The sequence below is a fragment of the Micrasema longulum genome, unplaced genomic scaffold, assembly GCF_059751315.1.
Source record: "Micrasema longulum isolate JH-2025_06_02 unplaced genomic scaffold, ASM5975131v1 h1tg000749l, whole genome shotgun sequence".
NCBI lineage: Eukaryota > Metazoa > Arthropoda > Insecta > Trichoptera > Brachycentridae > Micrasema > Micrasema longulum.
The window spans coordinates 373,128-396,848 of NW_028277943.1; the positions used below are offsets into that span (position 1 = coordinate 373,128).

The window sequence follows — 23,721 nt, forward strand, 5'->3', positions numbered from 1 at the left end:
AAGGATAAAGGAACAATTTAAATATTTAGATAGTGACATTTCAATCTTGATTTAAATGTAAATAATGAAGGGGGGTCTCTAACATTAGTGGGTAGATTTTTCCACAATCGAGCGGCTACTACTGTGAAAGAGGAGGCATAAAAATAGAAACTAGACACAAGAGTAAGACTAACATTCATATGCGAGAAAATAATCCCATAGTTCTTTGGACTTATTACCAGAGGGAACTGAGAAGTGTAGAAGAGACAAGGTCGCGTGGACGTCAACCGAGATGGAGCGGCTTGGTCACTGAATTATCAAAAATATCACCGACAAATTCCTAAAGAATAGCACAAGCCTGTCCCAGATGGAGGGAGAGGGAGACTGTCCACAGACGGGCCATGCCCAGGGCCTCGATTATGATGGGAAGATAAAAACGTCATACCTTTACCTTGACGGTATAGTTGAAGATAAATTCTCTCTAGTGACTACTAAGATACACTACCGATCCCCCCGTCATCAAGTTTTGATGTAAGTACATCGGTTTATACCGATAGGTCTAGAACCCCTCGACATGTTTATATCCGCATTAAAAGTGACAAAAATTTTGTTCCACCGAGAAATTTCTCCTTTAATTACGACTTACTTAAATTTTTAATCATTTTGAGGTTGCACTTTTTTCTTAAAAGCCCATTCAAAATATAAGATATAAATAAGTAAATTTTTAAGTCGTATTAAATTCTGATTTTATTTTTTTTTTAACAATAAAAACATTTACTAGCATAAATAAACAATAAATTCAGTAAAAAAAATGGAACACTTAAGGTTGAACCTGCCAAAAAAGAGTCTGGCTCTTGTATTTGGCAAGTTTACAAAATAACATAAAAAAGAAACAAAAAATACAAAACAAAATAATAAAATAAAATGAATAAAAAATTAAACAATTTTAAAAATTGAGAAAATATAGTACTAAAAAATATTAAATAAAAACACAACACTTATAAATTGATAAACACAGGCACATATTAAACATACATCTATATTTTCAAAATAAAGTTAATGTTAATTATTTCAAGAAGCTTTTCTTTAATTTATCCTTAAATTTTCCGTAATTTATTTCTTGACGTAGATTTTGTGGTAAATTGTTGAAAAGCTTCCGTCCTATGTAAGTATAATGATGTTTGGCTGTGATAGTTTTAATTCTCTGTAGAGCGAGGCATCCTGTTCTCAACCTTCCCGTAATACGATCCGATGGGAGGCTCTCCTTATGCGCCTGGAGCATGCAACACTTTCCGTAGATATCCTCCACTCTTAAAACATTCAATTCTTTGAACAGTTCGGTAGTTGAGAACAAGGATGGTTTCTTTGTATTATTTTAATTATTTTTTTCTGTACAACTTTTAAGGGTCTAAGATGAGTGTTATAAGCCCCTCCCCATCCAACTATTGCATATTGAATGATTGACTGTACTAGAGCATAATAATACTGACATAACTGTCAGTTTCCTAAACGAGTAGCTAGATGCTAAAAATAATGTCGCTAGATTCTGCCCTATTAACATATCAGAGTATCTAGGCGTAAGAATGTTGCTACTATAAAAATAATTAGTTATTATATTTTTTCCGTCGGTTTTACTATTTTCTGAAGTGTACGTATTGAGATATTAGAGGAGCCGGCTTTGTAGTCGCTCGGTAGATAAATACACAATACAGACGATCGTTTTAAGCATATCGTCTTGGCAAGTGTCAGAAGTCTTCTAAAAATCATGTTGCTTGAATTAGGATGTATTGGAGTTCATAATGACTTTAAAGTGGGCACTTTTTATCACAGAAGCGTATTTAAAATATAAATGAGAACTTAATGAAGTAAGGAATGCGTACTGATTTTTGCGTTCATTCATTGATTTGTTTCGATTATATGATGTCGAAATGACAAGTAGGTAGAACATACCCAGGAAGATACAAATAATACAAAAGTTAAGTATAGCGTCTCCTCCTCCCACAACAAAGACAGGATTGGTACGAAAGTTACGGCGAGGTTCATTAAGGTTTATTTGAGCAAGGATATCATAGGCATCTAATCTATACAGTTAGATATCAATTTGAGCAAGAATATCAAACCAGCCAACATTTTTCAGAATTTTAATCAATCCGTAACTCTATGATTATTGCTATTATTTTATTTATTTGTAAACTGTTGAGTATAATAAATAATAATTGTAAAAATCGTCATTTATTTGATTAATAATCGATTTATACTTATCGGAAAATGTACAAACGACGAAAATAACATCCTGGAAAAAATAAATTGTCACAACACGTCACGAAAGCCGTAGCCAATGATTTCGATTTGCGAATTTTATTCAGCAGACCCCGCGCCTTTTTACAAAACTTAAATTACTACTTTGTGAAATCCGTATTGACTTAGTGGGAGCCACGAACCCCTAAATGAGCAAAACTCCTTATCGAAATATGCGTTTGACAAACGTTTTGAATAAGCGTTCTGATGTTTTTTATCCTGATATTTATTTTCATGAAAATTAAATTTGATTTAAAGATCAAAGAGGGTTTTAAAAAAACAATTATACTCTTAGTAAGTAAATATTTTGAGTTTTTTGTATCCTGTAAAATTTGTAAACTGGTTTAAAAGTACTTGAAAAGTATCAATTTAGATATTTATACATTACCCATGTCAAGAAAAATGTCCTATCTTAATTTTCGTCCATATTAAGGAGATTTTAGTTCCCGAACAGTCGGGTATTTTGATTTATTTTACAACATCTTGGGCAATCACAGGCAGTAAAGAGTGGTCTCAATATTATACAGGGGGCAAACAGTATGCCTGGGTTCTAAAAATCCATTGCGCTACTGGTAGAGGGGGTAAGGCGTTGGGCGGTGTTTCATTGTAACCGTTACCCTCTACCGTTTTCAATTTTCAGTACGCATCATAGTTTGGGCCGGAGAGTATCGTGGATTCGCCGCCACAAACAGAAGGGCATGGATTTCTGTCACCGCAACCCAAAGAACCATGCGCTTTCGTTTCAACATTCCGCGGGACGTTTCAATCCCTGATGGCAGACAATGGGTTCGTGCTTTAGAAGAAACTGGATCCGTAGCAATGCCTCGTGTAGTTGGAAGACCCAATACTGCAACAATTCCTGAAAATGAAGCCATGGTGAGGGCAGCAGTCAAAAAGTAACCTGGGCGCTGTGCTCGGAGGCACGCAGTTGCATTGGAAATGTCGAATCGTTCTGTTAGAAGGATTTTGCCGCTTTTGTCGTTTCATCCCTACAAGATCATGCTCGCTCAGGAAATAATAAATCTTGATTAGGTAAACCACCATAGTCATTGTCAAGAAATGCTCAATCGAATCCCTGAAATGTAAACTTTTTTAGGGCACTGACGAGGCCCATTTCCACCTTTCTGGTGCTGTTAACAAACAAAATGTTCGGTACTGGTCTAACAGCAGCCCACAAAAACTCCAGGAGAAGCCTCTTCATTCACCAAGTCACTGTTTGGTGCGCCATATCCAAATTTAGGATCATTGGGCCTTACTTTTTTAAGGAAAATGACCAGACTGTGACTCGCTGTATTTTCTTGTTGGAAATATTTTTGTGCTTCGATTACAGCAGTTGAGTGATGAGATCAATTTTGAAGACATTTGGCTCCAGTAAGAGGGCGCTACAGCGCATACGACCCGTATTTTTTAGGAAAAATTGAAACAAATGTTCCCTGCTCGTCTTTCCGAGGGGTGACATTGACAGGCCCACACGCTCATCTGATTTGGGCATATGTGACTTTTTCCTGTGGGGGTATCTCAAGGAAAAAGTTTTCAAGCACCATCCTTATACCAAACAAAAACTGAAGATCTGAATTATCGAGAAGGTGATTGCCATTCTGCTTGAGATGTGCCAACATACTGTCAGAAGCTTCAGAAATCAACTACAATATTGTATTGCGACTGAAGGCCGCCATCTTGCAGAAATCATTTTCAAAACTACGTGAATAAAAACTGTTTGAACGAACGAATAAATAAAAAATGCATATAAGGTCAGTAGTTTTTTTTTATTACTCCCTAAAACCCGGGCGTACCCCAGCCGTATTTCGTAGGTACCTGTCAGTTTCAAATATCCGATTTTGTCTGTGGTTTTTTCGTGAGAAATTGTTTAATCTGTGGTCGCGAGTGTCATGCCGCCAAGTTCTGTCGCTTGTTTCTGCCTTCTGCCATAAAAGTAATCTATAATATGTCACACAGTTGTCGGAATGATTAGTTTTACTCCTTGTGATGTGTCCAATTATACAGTACACATTTTACTATAGTGTATATTAGAAATAGTATTTTTAATCTATATAAGTTTAATACATCAAAATAATTTCGGTGCGAGCTATCTTTACTGAGGCTCGAAATAGGTTGGTCATTAAATCAATTTTGGGGTTAGGCGTGGCATTTAGTGTATATTTGAGTGCAAATAAATTTGACTAACGGAAATAATTATTTTAAAATGCCTTCTCTAAAAAAAACCGACGAAGAGACGCGCGGGAAAGTTTCAGAATATGACTTTATCCCTAATTTACCATCGGGTGCTTTGGACCATTATAGAAAACAAGCTAAATTCGAATGGAAGCAGTTAAGACTAGTTTTTGAAGACGCTACTCTTTTAAAACTTAAGGTACGCATTTCTAAGAATTTATTCCTGCTTTAGTTTGTTAAGACACCCAATCGTTTAATTTACAGTTTGTGCAATTTTAGTACAAAATTTGGAACACACTGGAAGCTGACCCCCTATTTGCTCATTCTCCGGCTACATTACCAGTTGATGAACAGAAACGTCTAACTGCTCTACAAATTGACAAAATTAACAACTATAAATTCTTACCAGAGCATATATTTACTGCCGACTACAAAACCAAGGTAAAGACATCTCAACCATAAAAATATATTTATTTCAATAAAAGAATCAACAGTATTATATTTCTCATTGAATAAAATATCAGTATTAACATCTTGAGCATTTTACTTGCATTTCTTATTTAGTGCGATGAGGTAAGATGGCTGAATGAATATACTTATGTATGTTTAGTTAAAATGTTTTTTAAATTTTAAGTTACATAGCAGTTTGTTCTCTTTCAGACACGACATTTAATGACTGTAAATGAAGCTATACAGTCTGCAAACCCAAATATTTCTGTAAAAATGGCCATTGGAATACATCTGTTCACCAACACGCTATTATCCCTGGGCACAGATAGACATCTTCCCATATACAGAGCAGCATGGAATCGACAGGTTAGATTTAATTCTTGATAATATCAACAAAAAATACATTTCAAGGAAATGAATTGTGTAGCTTTCCAGTGTTGTTTTATTATGTATGGAATTGTAATTATTGAGGCTTTTTAAATTTTGTATTTGAACCACTGACATTATAATAAAACAACTTTGTTTTTAAGCACTTATTTTTTATATTTTATACTGACCGGTTTCAAAGCTATACAAGCTTATTTATCAAGGTTAATTAACTAATGGTTCCCATCCTTAAAAGACAAAAAGACTTTATTTATTAGTTCCATATCTATAGCATAATACTGATATAATGAAATAGCATAGTATTCATTAGTTAAGTATACCTCGATAATGAAGCTTGTACTAATAATATAATTTTGTTTTCTTTTTCTTCTTCCTTTTTTTTCTTTTCTCTCACTTTTATTTATGTATATATATATATCTGTGTAGATTTAAGTATGAATTTGTATTATTTTATGTACATTTTTTAGACACCATAAGTAATAATATAAAATCATGTAAATGAATACCTCGACATGGGCTGTGCCCGGTGAGGTATTCATATATATATTTAAAAAAGTGTTAAACGTGAAATAAAATTAAAAAAAAGAAAAAAAAAGCTTTGAAACCGGACGGTATAAAAAATTAAAAGTAAGTGGTTAAAAACAAAGTTTTTTACTTTTTTCATTAATCAAGGCTTTGTTTGTGGTTCTGGGTAATACAAAGTTGTGTTCAAAATTATATGATTTAAGCTTATTTAATGTATAATAAATTTTTTTAAATTATTTCAACAGTAATACATGTAAAAAAAATATAACAATATACAGAGAATAAAACCAATGACAGATATCCACAGAAATACATCTAATACTTGTACAATACATGTTAGTTTGTTAGGTGGACATGTGTGTGTATATCATTGCACAAGTGTCAAAAATATAAAAAAATAGATATAAAATAAGATTTTATTATAAGTATAAGAGAAAAATTTATGTTTTAAACCGCGCATTTAAATGTTAATTTGTTACAATCAAAGGGATCAATAAGGGGAAAGTTCAAATTATACTCACGAGCTAAACATATAAGTGGAGAGTTCTGAGCATAGTTCGTACGAACTGCTGGCACACCTTAAATTAAAAACATCTGAGTTTGGGCAAATATATCGCTGCCCTCAACAATTGGAAAAAAAGGAATAGCAAATTAGGATAAACATGCAAACATTTATTTGAAAAAGGGATGCAATGAAGGCAAGTAGGTATTTGCCTTCATTCATATGGAATGCAATATTGAACCCCTTTGTATGGTGTTAATTTAATTATGCGTCTTTGCCTAAGAATGTACTCTGTATTTGAAAAATGTTATTTTGTTAAAGGTTTTATCTTCTTTGGCATTGACAGAAGTAGCCCACGGTAGTAACACAAAGGCCATGAGAACCACAGCTACTTATGATCCTAAAACTCAGGAGTTTATCATAAATACACCTGATTTTGAATCTGCTAAATGCTGGATTGGAAATTTAGGTAAGTAATTTTAAAATACATTATTAGTCTAACGTTCAGTTTCATCCTTACTCCTATTAAGGCTGTAGTCTGATAAAAAGTAAGGAGATAATACGATTCAGCCATTTTAAAACGCTGTTTCGTTTAAATCGCGCAATGAAAACAATGAAATAAACTTACATTAGATAAAAACTATAACTTTTTAATGGATTTCTGTTACAAAATATACTTTAAAATTTTATGTAACTAATATATAATTATTTTTCAACCAGCAGATTACGTCTCTTAAAATTTAGACCATATTTTAATACATTGCTTCTCATAATTATATTGATTTAGTAATAAAGTAAAATTAGTTCAAATGGTTTTAATGGTTTTAATTAAAAAGTTTTATTTTTTCATTGCGTGATTTTGAAAAAATATTGTTTTAAAATGGCTAAATCATATGATTTCCTTACTTTTTATCAGACTACAGCTATAAGTAGGTATTTCAACTTTCATTTTGAGCTGTCAAAAACATAGTGTGAAATACTTTTTGTGTAATATAATAATCTTTCTCCTCTCTCAAACAATTTGCACTTTGTCCTTTACTACGTTAAAAAAAAAAATGATATGGTAATTTGCATTGAAAAAAAATTATACAATTTATTTTGCCTACTGTATTATTTTTTCTGTAAAATAAATTTGCAGTGAAACTCTTTAAATGACAAGTTTTGGTGCTTTTTTTCAATATGCTTTTCTTAGGTAAAAGAAATATGTGTATTCTATTGATTTTCCAACTGTTCATTGCCAACATAAGTTAGAAAAATATAGTTTTTTACCCTTAATCTTCACCTAATGATTGGTTATGATATTTCTTTCTATGTTCACAGTATTATCTTGATTAGAAATAATCTATCCAATATGATGTTTTCTTTATAGTTATTAAATAATATATTTTTACTGTCACTTCAAAAAAAATCGAAAATTTCTTACATATATAATCTAATCTAACATGTTCATAATATATGAAATGTGTACTCACATTTACTCGGGTTGTGGTCCTGTGGCTAGTATCGCAGATTCAAAGGCCCGAGATTCGCACCCCTCTCTACCACAACTTGGTTCCCATTTTCTAATTCTATGTTATTTACAACTCGTTGAAAATGCCCCCCAAAATTGAAATATTTGGGTAAATCATACGAACACAAATTTTTGTTTTGAATAAAATGATTGAAATAAATCCCTTACTTGTCAATCAATGTTGTTCCTTATACCATTTGAAATTTCCATCGATAATATCATGTATCAGATTACCAATAAAAAATTCAATTGATCAATAATCTGATAATGTCATCCTGTACACACTTGAAATAAGAGCATCACCTTTTCAATGTTCAGGTTACGTGTTTGATGTAACTTAACATTTCTTAAAAATAGTTTTTGTTTATTATCAAATTGAAATATTTAAAAAAAGTTTTAATCTGTTGTCTTGGAAGCATCTATTATAAATAGAAAAAATGATGCACAATCATCGGTTAAGTATTAAAAATGATGTCATTTTCCAAACCATCTTGGTGCTTGATAAAAATATACATATATTAATAAAAAAAACTATTTGCTTAGTATGAAAAGTTAAATTTTTGTCTCATTTCTGATAAAAAAATATTCTAGCTCTATTATAGTTTTACTGAAATTATTTTAAAGAAAATCTGAAAGAAACATCTTATTACAGTGAATTATTATTATCAATAACAATAACAATAACTTATGCAGCGCCATGTTTGTAATATGTATAACATTTCAAAATGTTATTTTGTGCAACGATATCTTACCCATTTAATGTTTATTTTACACTTTGAAATGCGAATGAATTAAAAAAGTTTATCATTTGAACTTTATCTATTCACTAATATATAAATAAGTCAGTTGATATTTTTTGCTTGTCATGATTATTATTTGAAATCTAAAATTAAACTGATATTATCAATCTTTATGATTGTGTAGGATTATTTGAAAATATGGAATCATTCATATTTATTTATTTAACTTTTTGTACATAATGCTCTTTGTACATTGGCGGGCTTATTGCCAAATGGCAATTTCTTTCAACCGGCCAATGAAATTATAGTTTTGTTTTTATAATTCAAGTTACATTACATATTCAATAGAAAATAAAGATTAAAAAGATAAAGATATATAAAAATAGAAATAAACATATTTGTTTATAAATTACCTTAAATCAAAACTATTACTCAATGGGAAAAAGGAAAAAAGAGGAGAGGTTTAGGAAGAGAAAGGACATGTTTCTTCAGAAGTGATTGAAACAAAGATAATGTAGTAACATCTTTGATGGTGGATGGGAGATGATTCCACAGTCGAGCTGCGTAGACACTATATGAGTTAGAGAAGAAAGAGGAATTGTGGATGGGTATTAAGAGAGTGCCTTGAGAATTAGAACGAAGACGTAAACCATGAACTGATAAGCGTTGAAATTTTTCACGCAGGTATATAGGAGCGTTTGGACTATGGAGTACATTAAACAGAAGTGAGAGGGAGTGATAGTCTCTCCGCTGTCTAATTTTGAGCCATTTCAGTTGTCTACGATAATCAGAAATGTGGTCATATTTCTTACGACCAAAAATGTACCTTATGCATGTTTTCTGAAATCGTTCAAGTTTATCAAGTTGCTCACAGCTTAAATCAGTCATGGAAACATCAGCGTAATATAGAATGGGTAGTAGTAATGCTTGTACAAGAGTGCATTTAGTATTAAAGGGTAAGAATTTTTGCAACCTTCTAAGTGAGTGTAGACTGAAAAATATTTTGTGGCTTGATTCATTAGTATGAGCTCGCCAGCATAGATATTCATCCATTAGTACTCCTAGATTTTTTACGGATTTCCTGTATTGAATATTGGTACCATTGACATTAAGAGGATTAAGTGAAGATGCATCCAGCTTACTAAGCAATCTTTGACTACCCGCAAACAAAATTCGTGTTTTAGATGGGTTTATAATTAAACCATACTCGTTGTCCATGTTGACACGCAATTTAGTGTATTAGACATCGATTCTATTGCTTCGCTAGTGCTTTCAGGTCTGCAATGAAGATATAGTTGTAAATCATCTGCATAGAGATGATATGAACAATCGAGACATTCTGCTATCGGATTGATAAACAGGGAAAATAGTAATGGTGATTAAACTTTTCTGATAAAAATTTATACCTTTCTGTTGGAACTTGCAATGTTGTTACTATGATTTAATAAAACTTTGCGGTTTTTTTCCGCATTGCAAAAGTGTCATTACAATTGTGAATTTTCTGGCATTAAAAGGCGATAAATTTAGGCATGTTACAGACACAACATGATTGGATAGAAGATACTACTTCATAACAAGAACAGGGATATTGATATATCCATTTATGATTATCCAATAAATATGTAATTAATCTAACCGATACTGACAGCAAAAGTTTTGTTGATAAATACCTAGAGTACAACTAATGTGCATGTGCAATTGTACGGATAATATTTATTCTTATCTCTTTGTTACTTTCAGTTATAAACATATTCATGGTTACTTATAGCATGAATTACTCGTATTGTTTTCAGCTAATTACTAAAAATTATAAATTAATTTCTCATTGAATACAAATAAAAGTATCATTTACAACTTGTAAATGGTACTCTTATTTTTTTCAGACCACAATTTTTCATTGATTTGTATCTATGTTTTTTTATGTATCCTTCCCCCGAAAAAATAGTTCATTAAATGTTATTAAATATTTTTATTTAACCACTTACCGACTTGTCTATGTCTACCGGTTTCGAGACATGCCCGTCTCTTTGTCAGGACACTAATTAAACTAACATGCAAAATCCACTATACATCTTCACCATAGTTGCACAAAACTTTAAAACTAAGAAGACATGCATTTTAATAAGCACATGCACTGATTAATATATTTTATTCAAATGATTTATTGACAATTCTTGATGGAATTCCATTGTAATGATGTAATAACTTATATTTACATATAAGTTATACATTACAAAATACTTAGTACACTTCCACTTATTTATTTGACCAATTAGCGCTTTCACCCTCTAATGGGCATCTTCATATAATAGAATCCCCTCTTAAAGTACATCGCCAACACATGTTTTAATAATTTGTCTCACTCTGTTCCATTGAAATATTGCGTATTGTATCTTTTTCAACTTATTTTTAAATGTACCTACACTTAAGATAATATTTTGTTTTATCTAAATTATCCTTACACTGTATAATATTCACCAGTCTGAAAATGCCCATTAGAGGGTGAAAGCGCTAATTGGTCAAATAAATAAGTGGAAGTGTACCAAGTATTTTTTAATTAATAACTTGTATGTAAATATAAGTTATTACAACATGAAAATATAATGTTCATTACTAAAAAAATATTTTGAGTTAAGTAAACTGAATAAATTATAAAATTATTCTCATATAGACAATTCTAGGTATATGATTTAACATCTTGATGGATTTATGACACAATTGCACTTATCTTACCATTTTCAGTATCATATTTTAACTATTAATTACTTTTATAACAATCAAGATTTAATTTGGAAAATGCAGTAGCATTTTTGAGACAAATCGAAATATATATGACACATCAGTATTTATCTAAAGGATAAAAAAAACTAAATAAACGCGATGAAAAAACATGACAACACATTATTTTTGTTTTTGGCTCTCCTAAAAAATTCTGATTTTTCGAGTTATGACTATTTTATCGGATGTGCACTATGTAGTTTTCTATCACAAGATTTTGGTACATTGCATTTATTTCCCTGGAGTTTGTAAAAATGATTACTTTCATAATGAATTACATCATTCAGTAAATAAATATTTTTACTTTTATTGCCTCATAAACTACCCATTTAATCATTTGATATGTATTGGGTTCACATTGTACATTATCATATTTGACATACTTGTATTTTTCATATCTTGATTTACTGCTTGATCTGCTATTTATCATGGCCCTGAATATGAATATTATTCTCATTCACTACCTACCTACCTTTGATAAATAACGTATAAAGTATCAATGATTGTCATCAAGCCATGTGGAATGTTCAAAAGGCTACAATTGAATAATTGAATATAGAAACACAATTTGTGCGTATTTGTAAACTAAAAAAATAAATCAATATCTCAGATGGCACGAATTGTGTATAAAACACATAGATTGAAAAATTAAACCAAAATATGATGAAATTGTTGTTGCAAATTCAATGCAATTTTTATTTTAATAATCGCTTTAAATTTTAATCGGGTTGTGGTTCAGTGGTAGTGTCGCAGGTTCACGGATGGTCATTGGTTTGCTTTCTTGCTTCATGATAACTTTTTCCATTTTCTATTATTGAATTATTAAAAACTCCTTAAAAATAAAATTCACATAAATCATTGAAACTTCAATATTTATTTTTTAAAACAAAAGGAGACATGATTTCAAACACATTTCTTTGAAAAAAAATAGTCTGCTGTTCAGTAACCTTTTCACAAATTAGTTATTGTAATTATTATTTTTTACAAACTCTTATAATATGCACCATTAATTTTTTTGTATTTTCACCTTTTTTTTCTTTTTTATGTTAGTTTCAGGGTTTTTTTTTTGTTCTACAGTATATTATTTGAACTTCTGGCAGTTGTCAGTTTAACGTTCCTTTGTTTTACTAAATTTATACATAATGAGTTTTGTATGACAAAGGAACATCAACATAATAACTGAGGTAGTGTATTTCTTTAACCTCTATATGGCAGCACTAACGCCAACTGTGTAACTGTGATACTTATGGATTATTAACGAAACGAAAGAAGGTTCAATACAAAAAAAAATTAAATACTTTAATTGTATACCTACCTGCTAAGTCAAAAGTATTTTTTGTTATTACATTTAAAACCCCTTCTGGAGTTTGGTGCAAATAATAATGATGTGGTTTTATCCTATTGCCAGAGAAGGTTGTTTTGTTTCATCATGTGGTCATTCTGCAAATTTATGACTGCCGATCTTTGTAACCGGCTCGGTACAGAAGGGGGGTGGCGGCTTCGTCTCCCTGGTTCCTTGCAATTGGCCCACCTGGCGTAAACGGGAGGCCTAGGAGCCCGGCATAATGAGAGAGCAGAGAGAAAAAGACTTTCCAACGCCGTGGGTAATCAATGCGGCAACCAGCAGCGAAGAGCGAAGTGAGCGGCGAGAAGCGAAGAGTGCGGAGGCAACAAAGATACACACAATTCAAGTGTCTAGAGCGAACTGACCATTTAATTTTAGCGCACACATTATAAAGCCTCGCAGGTGCACTGCCCGCCACTCATACGTGCAACTATTGCCCGTGTACGCGGCCGACGACGAGGAGAGGGGGTACGGGAGACCGCACACGGCTCCCCCCACCCTTACTCTACCTGACTGCCGGCATCATAAATAGCGGCGCTCGCCCGCGCACGGGTTTAATCGACTGTACATCATGCAGCGCACAACATACAAAAATGAACACATAAATAAACTCATGCATAGAATATTAATCGGGAAAAATACTCTATTCTATTTTGTCCTCCGGTATTGCCAAGGCTGAACCCGAAAATGAATCAACTCGTCTTTATTGAGCATTCAGCACTTGGCCATTACAGATACTGTGGCTCTATACTATTTAATATTTTTTTATTAAGATATTACACATGATCATTATACACATGATTGGCGGTCTTGGTATTTATCCCGCGCGTCGGAACAATCTTAATAGCAGGAATAGGAATAAACTCGGACACATCCTTAAAAAGCCTTGGTAAATTCATGAATATGTAAACGAATTTAATTTTGTATGAATAAATAAACAAACTCTATAACACATCCAATTGAAATGTGTTAAATCAAAAAAATATTCTATCAAAAGTTTCACTATGCGTTTAGGGACCATCCAAGAATCTACATAATTTTTTTTTATTACCATGTATTTATGAAAACATTCCTAGTATGGACGTTAATGTTATCGAAATGTTGGTGGGAAGTGCGATCAACACAACATAATAAACAACCCCAAAAACATAATTGGCGCTCTTTTTTTTAGAGAAAAATATTTGAGTTATCATTTTTAAATATTATTTATTTATCGAACACCTAATATTTTTCAAATTCGTTAATTACTTGCCTTATAGCGTGGTTTAAATGACAGGCCTCTTATCCGCGAGTCCATCACCTAGCATGGAACTACAACCCAGTTCATGTAGGTCCAGTGACATGTTACTTGCTGAATTCCTTTTTACGTATCAACTTTCTTCATCCAGAAATAGAGCTTTCATCAAGATAATTTATTTTCTCCTTAATAGATTCCCTTGACGAATTACTTTTTTTTAGGCAAAACATGCACTCTGTCATTAGTGTTTGCGCAGCTGTACACGGCGGATGAGACTTGTCATGGACTTCATGCTTTTGTTGTTCCGGTAAGAGATCCCGGAACTTTACTACCCTATCCGGGAATCATAGTTGGAGACATTGGAGAGAAGATTGGACTAAATGGAATTGATAATGGGTGTGTTAAATATATGTAATGTTATTGCTCTAACATGCCTTGTTAGCTTTTGTTATTAATCAATAAAATTAAACAAAATCAACCTAATATATATATTTTTTTATAATTAGCACAAAAAAAACAAAGCTTTTTAACGTAGCCATCAACAGCAATGTGTTCACGATTGTACATTTTTTTAATGTATGTTTTATCTCTAATTCAAGATCGAATCTGCTGCATGGTTTAAAACAAAGGCTGTAAATAATGCTTACATCCGATAAAATAACTCTAAATACACATCTTAATACATATCCAAATGGCCATTAAAATCTATGAATCTTAGATGTATCCAATTGCAAGCGATTAAATTTTTTCTATCAGGCAATATGCTATACCTTCTGTCAAATAAATACCCGGACTGAGTAATTTAAAAGGCACGCATAAATGATTTTTCAGATTTTTTTTTTCTCGTTAAATTGTCAACTGAACACTATATTGACGCTAAGTTTGAGCACGATCTTTCATTTAGTTTTTTGTCAGCATTCAATCATTGGTTGTACTCAAGTGCATATTGCGATTTTTACTATGGAGGAAAAAATTAAACAAAGAATTTGTCTTAAACTTTGTGTTACAAATGAAATTTCCCGTCAAGAAAGTGAAATGAAATTGAAAATGTTGCAAAAAGCCTACGGTGACTCTATATATCGAGTGCAAGAGCATTTGAGTGGTTCAAAGCATTCAAAAAGGGTCATGAAGTAAAAACATTCACCATTTTGTCTATGTTTAAACATCTACATTTCCTCAGCTCTTCTATCTGTTGACTTTTTTGAAGTAAAAGAGCCGAAACCCTTATTAATGTAGGTGAGATTCGTCTGGCTGAATTATTTCACCTACTAGCCAACGCCTGAAAACAGTTTTTCAAATTTGTACTTCTTATGCCAGTTAGTTTAATCAACAATGTTTTTAGCATGTCCAAATGTTTGTAGACATGCTGGATTTCTTCCCTAGGGAGTTATTAAGATCTAAATTTGTTGCAACAAAGAGGGAAAACATTGTAGAGAAGGGAATATGGATGTCTAGGTTTTTACAGGGCTTATGATCTGTCATTGCCTGGTTTAAGTGGCCACTTTACATACTGTGTCTTGTCTTAAATTATGAACGTTTTGGACTCTAATTGTGTTTTAGAAACATTATCTATAATTACTCAATATAAAAACAGTTAACTTACTTTTAAAATGTGACTCATTTAGAATAATGTAGTAATTTCTCATTTCTTACGTTCTTTTTTACCGACCATTTATTTGAGCATCCTAACTTGTAGTGATTTTATTTGTTGAATATACAATTTAAAGCGAATTCCCCGAATCTGAATGCCATTCGAAATAATAGCCTGTGCCAAAGATAATATATAATAATTGATTGTATTCTTTGCTTTGTGGTTTGTAGATTCATCATGTTCCAAAATTATCGTATCAAGCGGGAGAATCTCCTCAATAGGACTGGTGATGTGACGCCTGAAGGAGAGTATGAAAGCTCATTCACAGATCCCGCTCGAATCCTGGGAGCTGCCCTGGAGAACCTGTCAGCCGGTCGAGTGGGGATCATGCAGGAGAGTACACACACCCTTACATCGGCTGTGGTCATCGCTATACGCTACGCAGCCCTTCGCAAGCAGTTCGGAGATGACGGGAGCGGGGAAATGCCTATCATTGAATATCAACTCCATGTCAGTAAAAATTTCAATTTTAATATTACATGACCAGCAAAATTTTAGACCTAATTTATATAAATTTATTATATATATTATAACTAAGTTTTATTGGAAAATATTTATTTAATGTTAATTTTTTTAGCAATGGAGACTATTTCCATATCTTGCAGCAGCTGCTGCGATGAAAATATTTATCGCAGTATTCACAGATATCTACCTGGAAACTGTTCAAAAGTCCAATTCTGGAGAGAAATTTGATAACCTTGTAAGTTTAATTTGTCATAACCAATCTATATTTGGGACCAAAATCATCAAATCAAATCCAAATCATTATTCCTTATACCAATATTGAATTTTAATATATATTTTTTAGAATTTATAACCTTGGTACAATTCACACATTAGCTTTTTCCGATAGCAATGTCCAAGTACAATAGTAGTAGTAGTGATAGGTGCCAATAATATACCCACAAATAATAGAAAGGTTATATTCATCAATACTTGCGGTATAAATGTTTGAATTTTGTACATACAATAAAAAAGATTATTTGCATAAAATACCTGTGGTACAAATGTTTGTATTTACGAATCTTATGAATTTTAAATAAAGTGTTAAAATTTTCTTTAAATATTTTTAAGAGCGATATGGTGTCTGAAATTCACGCCATGGTGTCAGCTTCCAAACCTCTCCTGACCTGGACAGCATTACACTGCACACAAGAAGCCCGGGAGGCCTGTGGAGGCCATGGATACCTCAAAGTACTATTTACATTTTTGAACATTATTTTATGTCTTAATATTGCCATAGTGTTGGGCCTTTAGATTGTACTTTATTGCATGAAAGAATTATTAAATATTTTACTAATTTTCTCTTGAGGTAGATAATATTATTGAATATCTAACCATTACGTCACTCTTGTTCCTCCAAACTAAGCATGGGTAACTCAAGATTATTTTTTGAGCTGCAGGTCAGCTCGCAGCTCAAGTACTTGAGCTGGACTTTAAACTGGCTCCCAGACCATCCCACATTATGTCGCGCGACTGCTGCGAGTCGCGAGCTAAGGTGTGTCGCGAGCTAAGGTGAGTCGCAGCCTATGGCGAGCCAAACGATACAGGTCGCACCATTCAGCTCAAATAAATGTATGGTTCACCGAATCACCGCTAACGCGCTGAGTAAGTTGACCTAATATTGAATTTTCTGGAAAAGGTCGCTTACACGTACGATTCAAACGAAACTCAAAATGTACCGCTGTGAGCTGTGATTATAAATTTGAGCAGCAGCTTAACAGCTCAAAGCGTTTGATTTGTATTTTTGAACCGGTTCAAAATTGAGCTACCCATGCCTATTCCAAACGCATGCATGTGGTTATGGTAACTTGCCATTCATTTCAACTTTTAATATTTCCATTTTTAAGTATATTTAGCACTCAATTTTTTCATACAAAAATAACCCTTCCAATCCAACCCTGGGCCCCGATTACAATGGGAATTTAACAGAGTCATTTTCGACTGTCTCTAAAGGAAAACCGATATTTGTGTACAAAAATAAGTATATTTGCATGAACATTTTAAGTATCTTCGTCGGAACCTATAATTGTTTAATATTTTAGTTAATATTTGTTATAAATGTTTAGAAGAAAAAATTGTATTCATATTCTGCTTTTCATACAGAAAACTTAATTTTACTTTGAAGATAAAATTGAAGATAAATGTTAACTTCCCATTGTAGTCGGGGCCCTGGTAATGGACGCTGCAGTGTGATAACTTTTTGAAATTATGTTCAAAGTTGAACAAAAATCACCTCTGAGGTTTTACAAAATACTTGCAAAATTTAAAGTTCTCTATCATAATGTAATATGTGTTCTTACGAGTATATTATGTAAGTTCTGTATGTTCACCCAATATATATGTTTTTTATTTTTTTAAAAGTTCATAGTATGTACATGTTTGTTCCTGTGTGCTAATTATGTTAATTTCTTAGTTGTTTAATCGGTTGTTATTATTTTGCAGGCAGCAAATTTAGGAGAGCTTCGAAATAGTCATGATCCGACAGTAACCTATGAGGGTGATAATCATGTGTTGGGTCAACAGACCAGTAATTGGCTTCTAAGACAGTGGGACGGGTGTCAGAATAGACAAATACCGGTCTCCTCTCCACTCGGCACAATTTCTTTCATCTCGGATGCTTCACAAATTTTAAAGTCTACGTTTAGTAATCAGGAATTCAAAAGTGTTACCAATAAAAACTGTGAGTATTTTGTAAGGCTTTGTTCAAGTTTTAATAGTTTTGCTGTATAGGCCAGTTAAAATATCCATAAGTATGTAATCAATCGTAAAACTAACATTTGATATTCCATTATCACAAATTAAAAATGATTATGATTAAATCAGTATTTATTCATACTATTCACTTAATAATAATCTGTATGTAATCCCATGAACATTCCAACACTTTCCAGTAAAAGTATATTTTTTCGGATTGTTATTTTTTTTTATACTGTTTGTAATTTTTAACAAAGATTTTGAACTTAGATAAACCTATGCATTAAATTTTATTTTTACTAAATTAAAACTAAATTTAATTTATTGTTACGTTTTTGTCAAATTGGACACAATTTGCTGCTTTATCCAACTTTTCTATGCATTTTGATATTAAATTAAGTTACTAAACTTTTTCAGTGTACCTGGCCCTGGGCCTCAATTACAATGGGAAGTTAGCAGAGTTGTCTTAGATTCTTAGAGTGTTTGCCTACCACACAAGAGGTCTCGGGTTCGATTCCCGACATGGTTGACATGAAATATTTATTTAAGACAGTGTTTTTACGCTAGAATATTTCATAGTCCCCGGACTGACACCTGAATTGTAAGACTGATCATTTTACCTTCATGTAACAAAAATAATCATGATACGCTGCAATCGGTGTACCAATGCAGTGTCCTATGAACCATTAGGTGCAGAAAGGGAATGATGATGATGTTATTTAATTACAGTTATTTTATCCTGCTATCAGTGGCTCATATGTTGGCTACTCAAAGAGACAGACTCAAATATACTAGAGGAAATGGCAAAGGGAAAATCAAAGTTTGCCGCTCGTTGCAATAGCCAAGTGTATAGATCAAGTCTCGTTACCAGAACGTATTCCGAGTACATTGTCTTAATGTACTACGGACGGTACATATCTAAAATTGAAGCATCACTGCAACCAGTTTTAAAGAATCTCTTTGTATTGTACGGACTGTCGTCTCTGGATAAGCACTTGACTCTGCTGTATCAGGGTGGGTACGCCACCGGCTCGAGACTTGCAGATTTGGTGAGGTCGGGAATATTGGAAACTTGCGACAAGGTGAAGCCCGATGCAGTGAGCATTGTTGATGCTTTGGCACCTCCCGATTTCATTCTCAATTCAGTCCTCGGAAAATCTGATGGAAAGGTAATTCTACGTATTTTTATGATTGACAACCCCTGTTTTCCCTCCTATATAACATATTTTGTTTCTTTGCCTACCAACTTGAACATTTCTGTCACGATGAAACCCTGTCATTAGTGGAACAATTCTAAATTAAAAGTGGTCAAAATTAAATAAATATATTGCTTACCATAATGAGGAAGTTCAATGCTACGGGAAACTAGATATATAAAATGTTTTTTTGTGCGTAGTAAAAATTTAATTGTAATTGTAATTGTAAAGCGAAGTTTCTTAAAAATGTCTTAAAAAAATGATTTTAATGAATATGAACTACTAGTTACACCACTAGTTCTTCTGAATCAACCCATGAAAGATTTCCAGTTTACGAAGAACTCACCGAAAAGAGCTTGTGACGTCACAGGCGGAGTAATTTCAAAATCGCAAAATTTTAAAAAATCGTAGCTTCGATAATACGATACATAAAAATATATTTTTTAAAGTTTGGATTAGTTTAATAGTCTACTAACAAATAGAAAAATAAAATAAAACCACTCAACTTCCTTATTTCTTACGTCTAGAAGTATAGACCTTCCAAGACCATTTCAGTTCAGCTAACGAACAGGTAATGATGGATGTATTTTTCCACATTTAATTTTACGATCAAGTAATCCGTGACCTTTCTGTCTTAATTTCACTATGTAATACCCAAACCTTAGGTTTTCCTTCTGGTAAAATATTTTATAATCTTAATATTAACTTCGGTAACTTAAATTATGTATTTAATATAATTTTATTGTATAATAATGATATTATTTAGTAAAATTAAGCAATTTAATAATAATTTTCTTTAATTTTGTTAAATAATGTCAATTTAGTCCGAGTGCGGGCGGGTGAAAAATACAGCTCTGTGTGTGAAATAGAACAAGAATTCTGGACGAGCATTTTCTACTCGTTTCAGCTATTCTCGTGTAAAAATCCTGAATATAGAAATCGAGTGGAAATTAGTCTACCTCATAGTGTAGTGGTTGGCGAATTCGCCTACTATGCTTGAGACATGAAATATTTGTTTATGAGGTGGTTTTACACTGTCCCTGGACTGGATCACCTTGCCTTCCTGTAACACATGAACGATACACACTGTGTGTACAATTCCAATGTGTATTGTATTCCACATTAAATTAATTCTAATGGTATTGACCTCAGAGTAATAATGTGCGACCCGCTTATAGAGATGCCGTTTCACTCTATTGTATAGAACAAAAGCTTTGAAAACTTTTCATTTGGTTTTCGGATTAACAATAGACGTGTAACGGACAGTTTTGTCACTGTGCTTGCAAATCTCGACATGAGTATCTATGGCTTATTTGTTTTTCTGCAAAATGTAGTTAACTTCGTCATTGATAATCCTAAAATGGTTTTTGTCCATATGGGCGGCTCTATAAGCAGTAGAACGTTATTGCTCTGAGATATTGATAGTACAGTAAAACCTCGTTTTTACGTTCCTCAATTTGACATTTTCCCGCCTTTTACACCGAAATGTTCAGGACCCATTTTTCTTCATGCATTCTCATATAAATATCCCCCTCAAAAAATGTTTTGGTCATTTTTCATCACCCCGGTTTTACGTTAAAAAAATTTCGGAATTCATTTGGTGTGCCAAAAAAGCCAAAATTATGTCGTAATAATGATGCCGCGGCCGGCGCGCCACCAATAATAAAAACAGGTAAACAACTAATAAAGGATAAATTATTGTCTTCACCTAAATTCAAAGCAGGTGCAGTGTCATTGACCTTTTTGTTTAAGTGTCTTCCTTTAGGATTAGTCTTAGTTTTCATTTAAACAAAAACGTCATATTGACTTGTACAAATCATTATACGCAGTTGACAAATGTTTAGAAACAAAAAAAACTAATAAAGGATAAATTATTGTCTTAACCTAAATTCAAAGCAGGTGCAGTGTAATTGACTTTTTTATTTAAGTGTCTTCCTTTAGGGCTAGTTTTAGTTTTCACTTGAACAAAAACGTCATATTGACTTGTACAAATCATGATACGCAGTTGACAAATGTTTAGAAACAAAAACGTTTTAATGTCATTACATTGCGATGTTTAAAACATAACAATTGAAATGTTTAAAGTTTTAAAAAATATGGTTTAAAAAGTTGTTATAAAAGTGGAAACAATTTTGCTGCGATCTATATGACAGTTATTTTTAGTAATGCCATAGAAAAAAAAGTGATACCATATACATAAAATTTCCCAACATTTAGGGGAAAAATTATTGTATGTTATTTTATGTAAATTCAAAATTCTATCTTCTTTTTTTTTTATTTACACAGAAAATAATTTAAACCAAATAAAAAAACAGATTACATTATATTGTTTGAAAAAATAAAAAAATATTTTTAGTGAAATCATTGAAAAAAAAAATTATGGATAATTTTCACTTAATACTGTTTTTACAATTTTTCTGGAAGTATATTTACACTATAGTTTAGCAAATCAATTTTATTTTTATGTAATTCCAATTTTTTCTATACATTTTTCATTTCCTCACTTCAGAGTTTTCCTCAGTTTTACACTAACTTTTTTTTCTTGCAGCCTTGAAAAACGTAAAAAGGGGGTTTTACTGTATTATGAAAATATTGATGCAAATTTGGCTGTTTTCAAATCGGCAATATTATATTGACATGTTAATATCACGATCCGCTGTGATTGCGTAATACCCGATGATTTACTTTGCAAGTTGTTCTTAAAATATTAAATGTGTAATGAAATTAATAATTTGTTTCTAGCTATATGAAAATCTGCAGTCGGAATTCTTCCATAGTCCTGGTGCCATGGAACGTGCTTCTTGGTGGCGAGAGATAGTCAACACTGATCTGAAGTGCAAACTTTAAGATAATTACTAAAATAAAGTGATTAAATATTTTGTTCTATTCTCGTTGACTTTATTAAAAAAAAAACCTTGTCACATAAACCACATTATATTTTGTACAATGTTGAATTAACTGTTGTATTTGTGTTAAGGTATGTAATAGTATTTAGTCAATTCAAAAAGTCATTTTTAGCATGTATTTTTCCTAAAGCACGCATTTATTATATTCAATTTATTTAGTTGCATTTTGATCAAATATTTTTATAATCTCTCATGATTTCTACGAGTATTTAATTACAATTTGTTAAATGAGCTGTATTTTTTATACAAATGAAAAAATATTTTTAATTGTTTACATTAGTAAAAAATATTCTTATTTTGTTAATAAATAGGGTGCTTAGTGTCAAAGATGACCATGTTATTTCTGCAAACAATTTCGTAAAATAATCTTTTAAATACTAAAATATAAGCATTAATCTAAACAAGTCAAACTGTGTTTGTGTCTGTTAAAAAAATGGCCATGTTTGATGCTATGTTCTTTGATTCTATTTTGTACATTTAGTTATTTATCTTTCAATTGATTTTGTTCTCTTTAGGATTACTATAAAAAAATTACTCCAATAATTTAAAACATATTTTCGAGAATCTTTGTTAAAAAAGTTTCTTTTTTTAAAATTTAATTCAACAGTTATTGTGCCAATGCATTGCTTGTTGACCATTATATTGCATAAGAGAAAAATATAAACAAGAAAGTTCAGTGCAACGGGAAATTGGACATAAAGTATATTTTCTTACTCTATAAAAATTAGAGCGTTTAATTGCATGGTGAAGTTTCTCAAAAATGTATGAAAAAAATTAAAAAAATTAACAGCTTTGAACCGTGTCACTAGTTCTTGTGAATCAACCAATTTTGTCATAGATTTCTGGTCTCTGGGAAGCCACTCACCAACCAGCAGAACCCACTGACTGGAACTTTGTGATGTCACGGGCGGAGCAATTACAAAACTGTAAAAAATCGTAGCGATAATACGATACATAAAAATAATTGACTTTTTGGCCTAGTTTGATAGTCTATTGACAAATAAAAATACCTTTTTAAATACTACTGAACAGCCTCATTAAATTCACAACTTGTTTTATTTTTCTGTCTGCAGGAAGCGGGTCTTTAAAATACATAAAAAAGAAAAATCACTGGATTTCTACTCTTTATTTAGTTAATTTGTTATTTTGATTATGAACTACTGTTTTTATTTTTTTATTTTACGCACGTACAAAGTAAAACCCAAAGCACAACAAACAGTAACTATTAGCTGGTAATTAAGTTATGAACAGTTATCAATATCATGTAATTAATAAAATAAATAACTAACGTAAATTAACTAGTTGAGTTTTTGGACATTTAGATGAATAATTATTTTGTTACCAAAAT

At 31.9% G+C, this 23,721-nt stretch overlaps 1 protein-coding gene across 1 annotated transcript; it reads left to right on the forward strand.

Moving 5' to 3' along the window:
* The first annotated feature begins 4,153 nt into the window (after nucleotides 1-4,153).
* LOC148279154 (peroxisomal acyl-coenzyme A oxidase 3) lies at nucleotides 4,154-23,480 on the forward strand. Its single transcript, XM_088230378.1, has 11 exons — nucleotides 4,154-4,648; nucleotides 4,729-4,890; nucleotides 5,110-5,265; nucleotides 6,635-6,782; nucleotides 14,145-14,319; nucleotides 15,745-16,024; nucleotides 16,152-16,274; nucleotides 16,649-16,768; nucleotides 18,020-18,257; nucleotides 19,001-19,440; nucleotides 22,210-23,480. The coding sequence occupies exons 1-11, from the start codon at nucleotides 4,481-4,483 to the stop codon at nucleotides 22,312-22,314; spliced, it is 2,115 nt and encodes a 704-aa protein (XP_088086504.1). The 5' UTR covers nucleotides 4,154-4,480; the 3' UTR covers nucleotides 22,315-23,480.
* Nucleotides 23,481-23,721: the final 241 nt, after the last annotated feature.

Excerpts from the sequence above, each read along its gene's own strand:
- LOC148279154 (XM_088230378.1), top strand. The coding sequence starts at position 4,481 with ATGCCTTCTCTAAAAAAAACCGACGAAGAGACGCGCGGGAAAGTTTCA. Across the intron at positions 4,891-5,109 it reads CTGCCGACTACAAAACCAAG|ACACGACATTTAATGACTGT; the intron begins GTAAAGACATCT and ends GTTCTCTTTCAG. Across the intron at positions 16,275-16,648 it reads GAGAGAAATTTGATAACCTT|AGCGATATGGTGTCTGAAAT; the intron begins GTAAGTTTAATT and ends AATATTTTTAAG.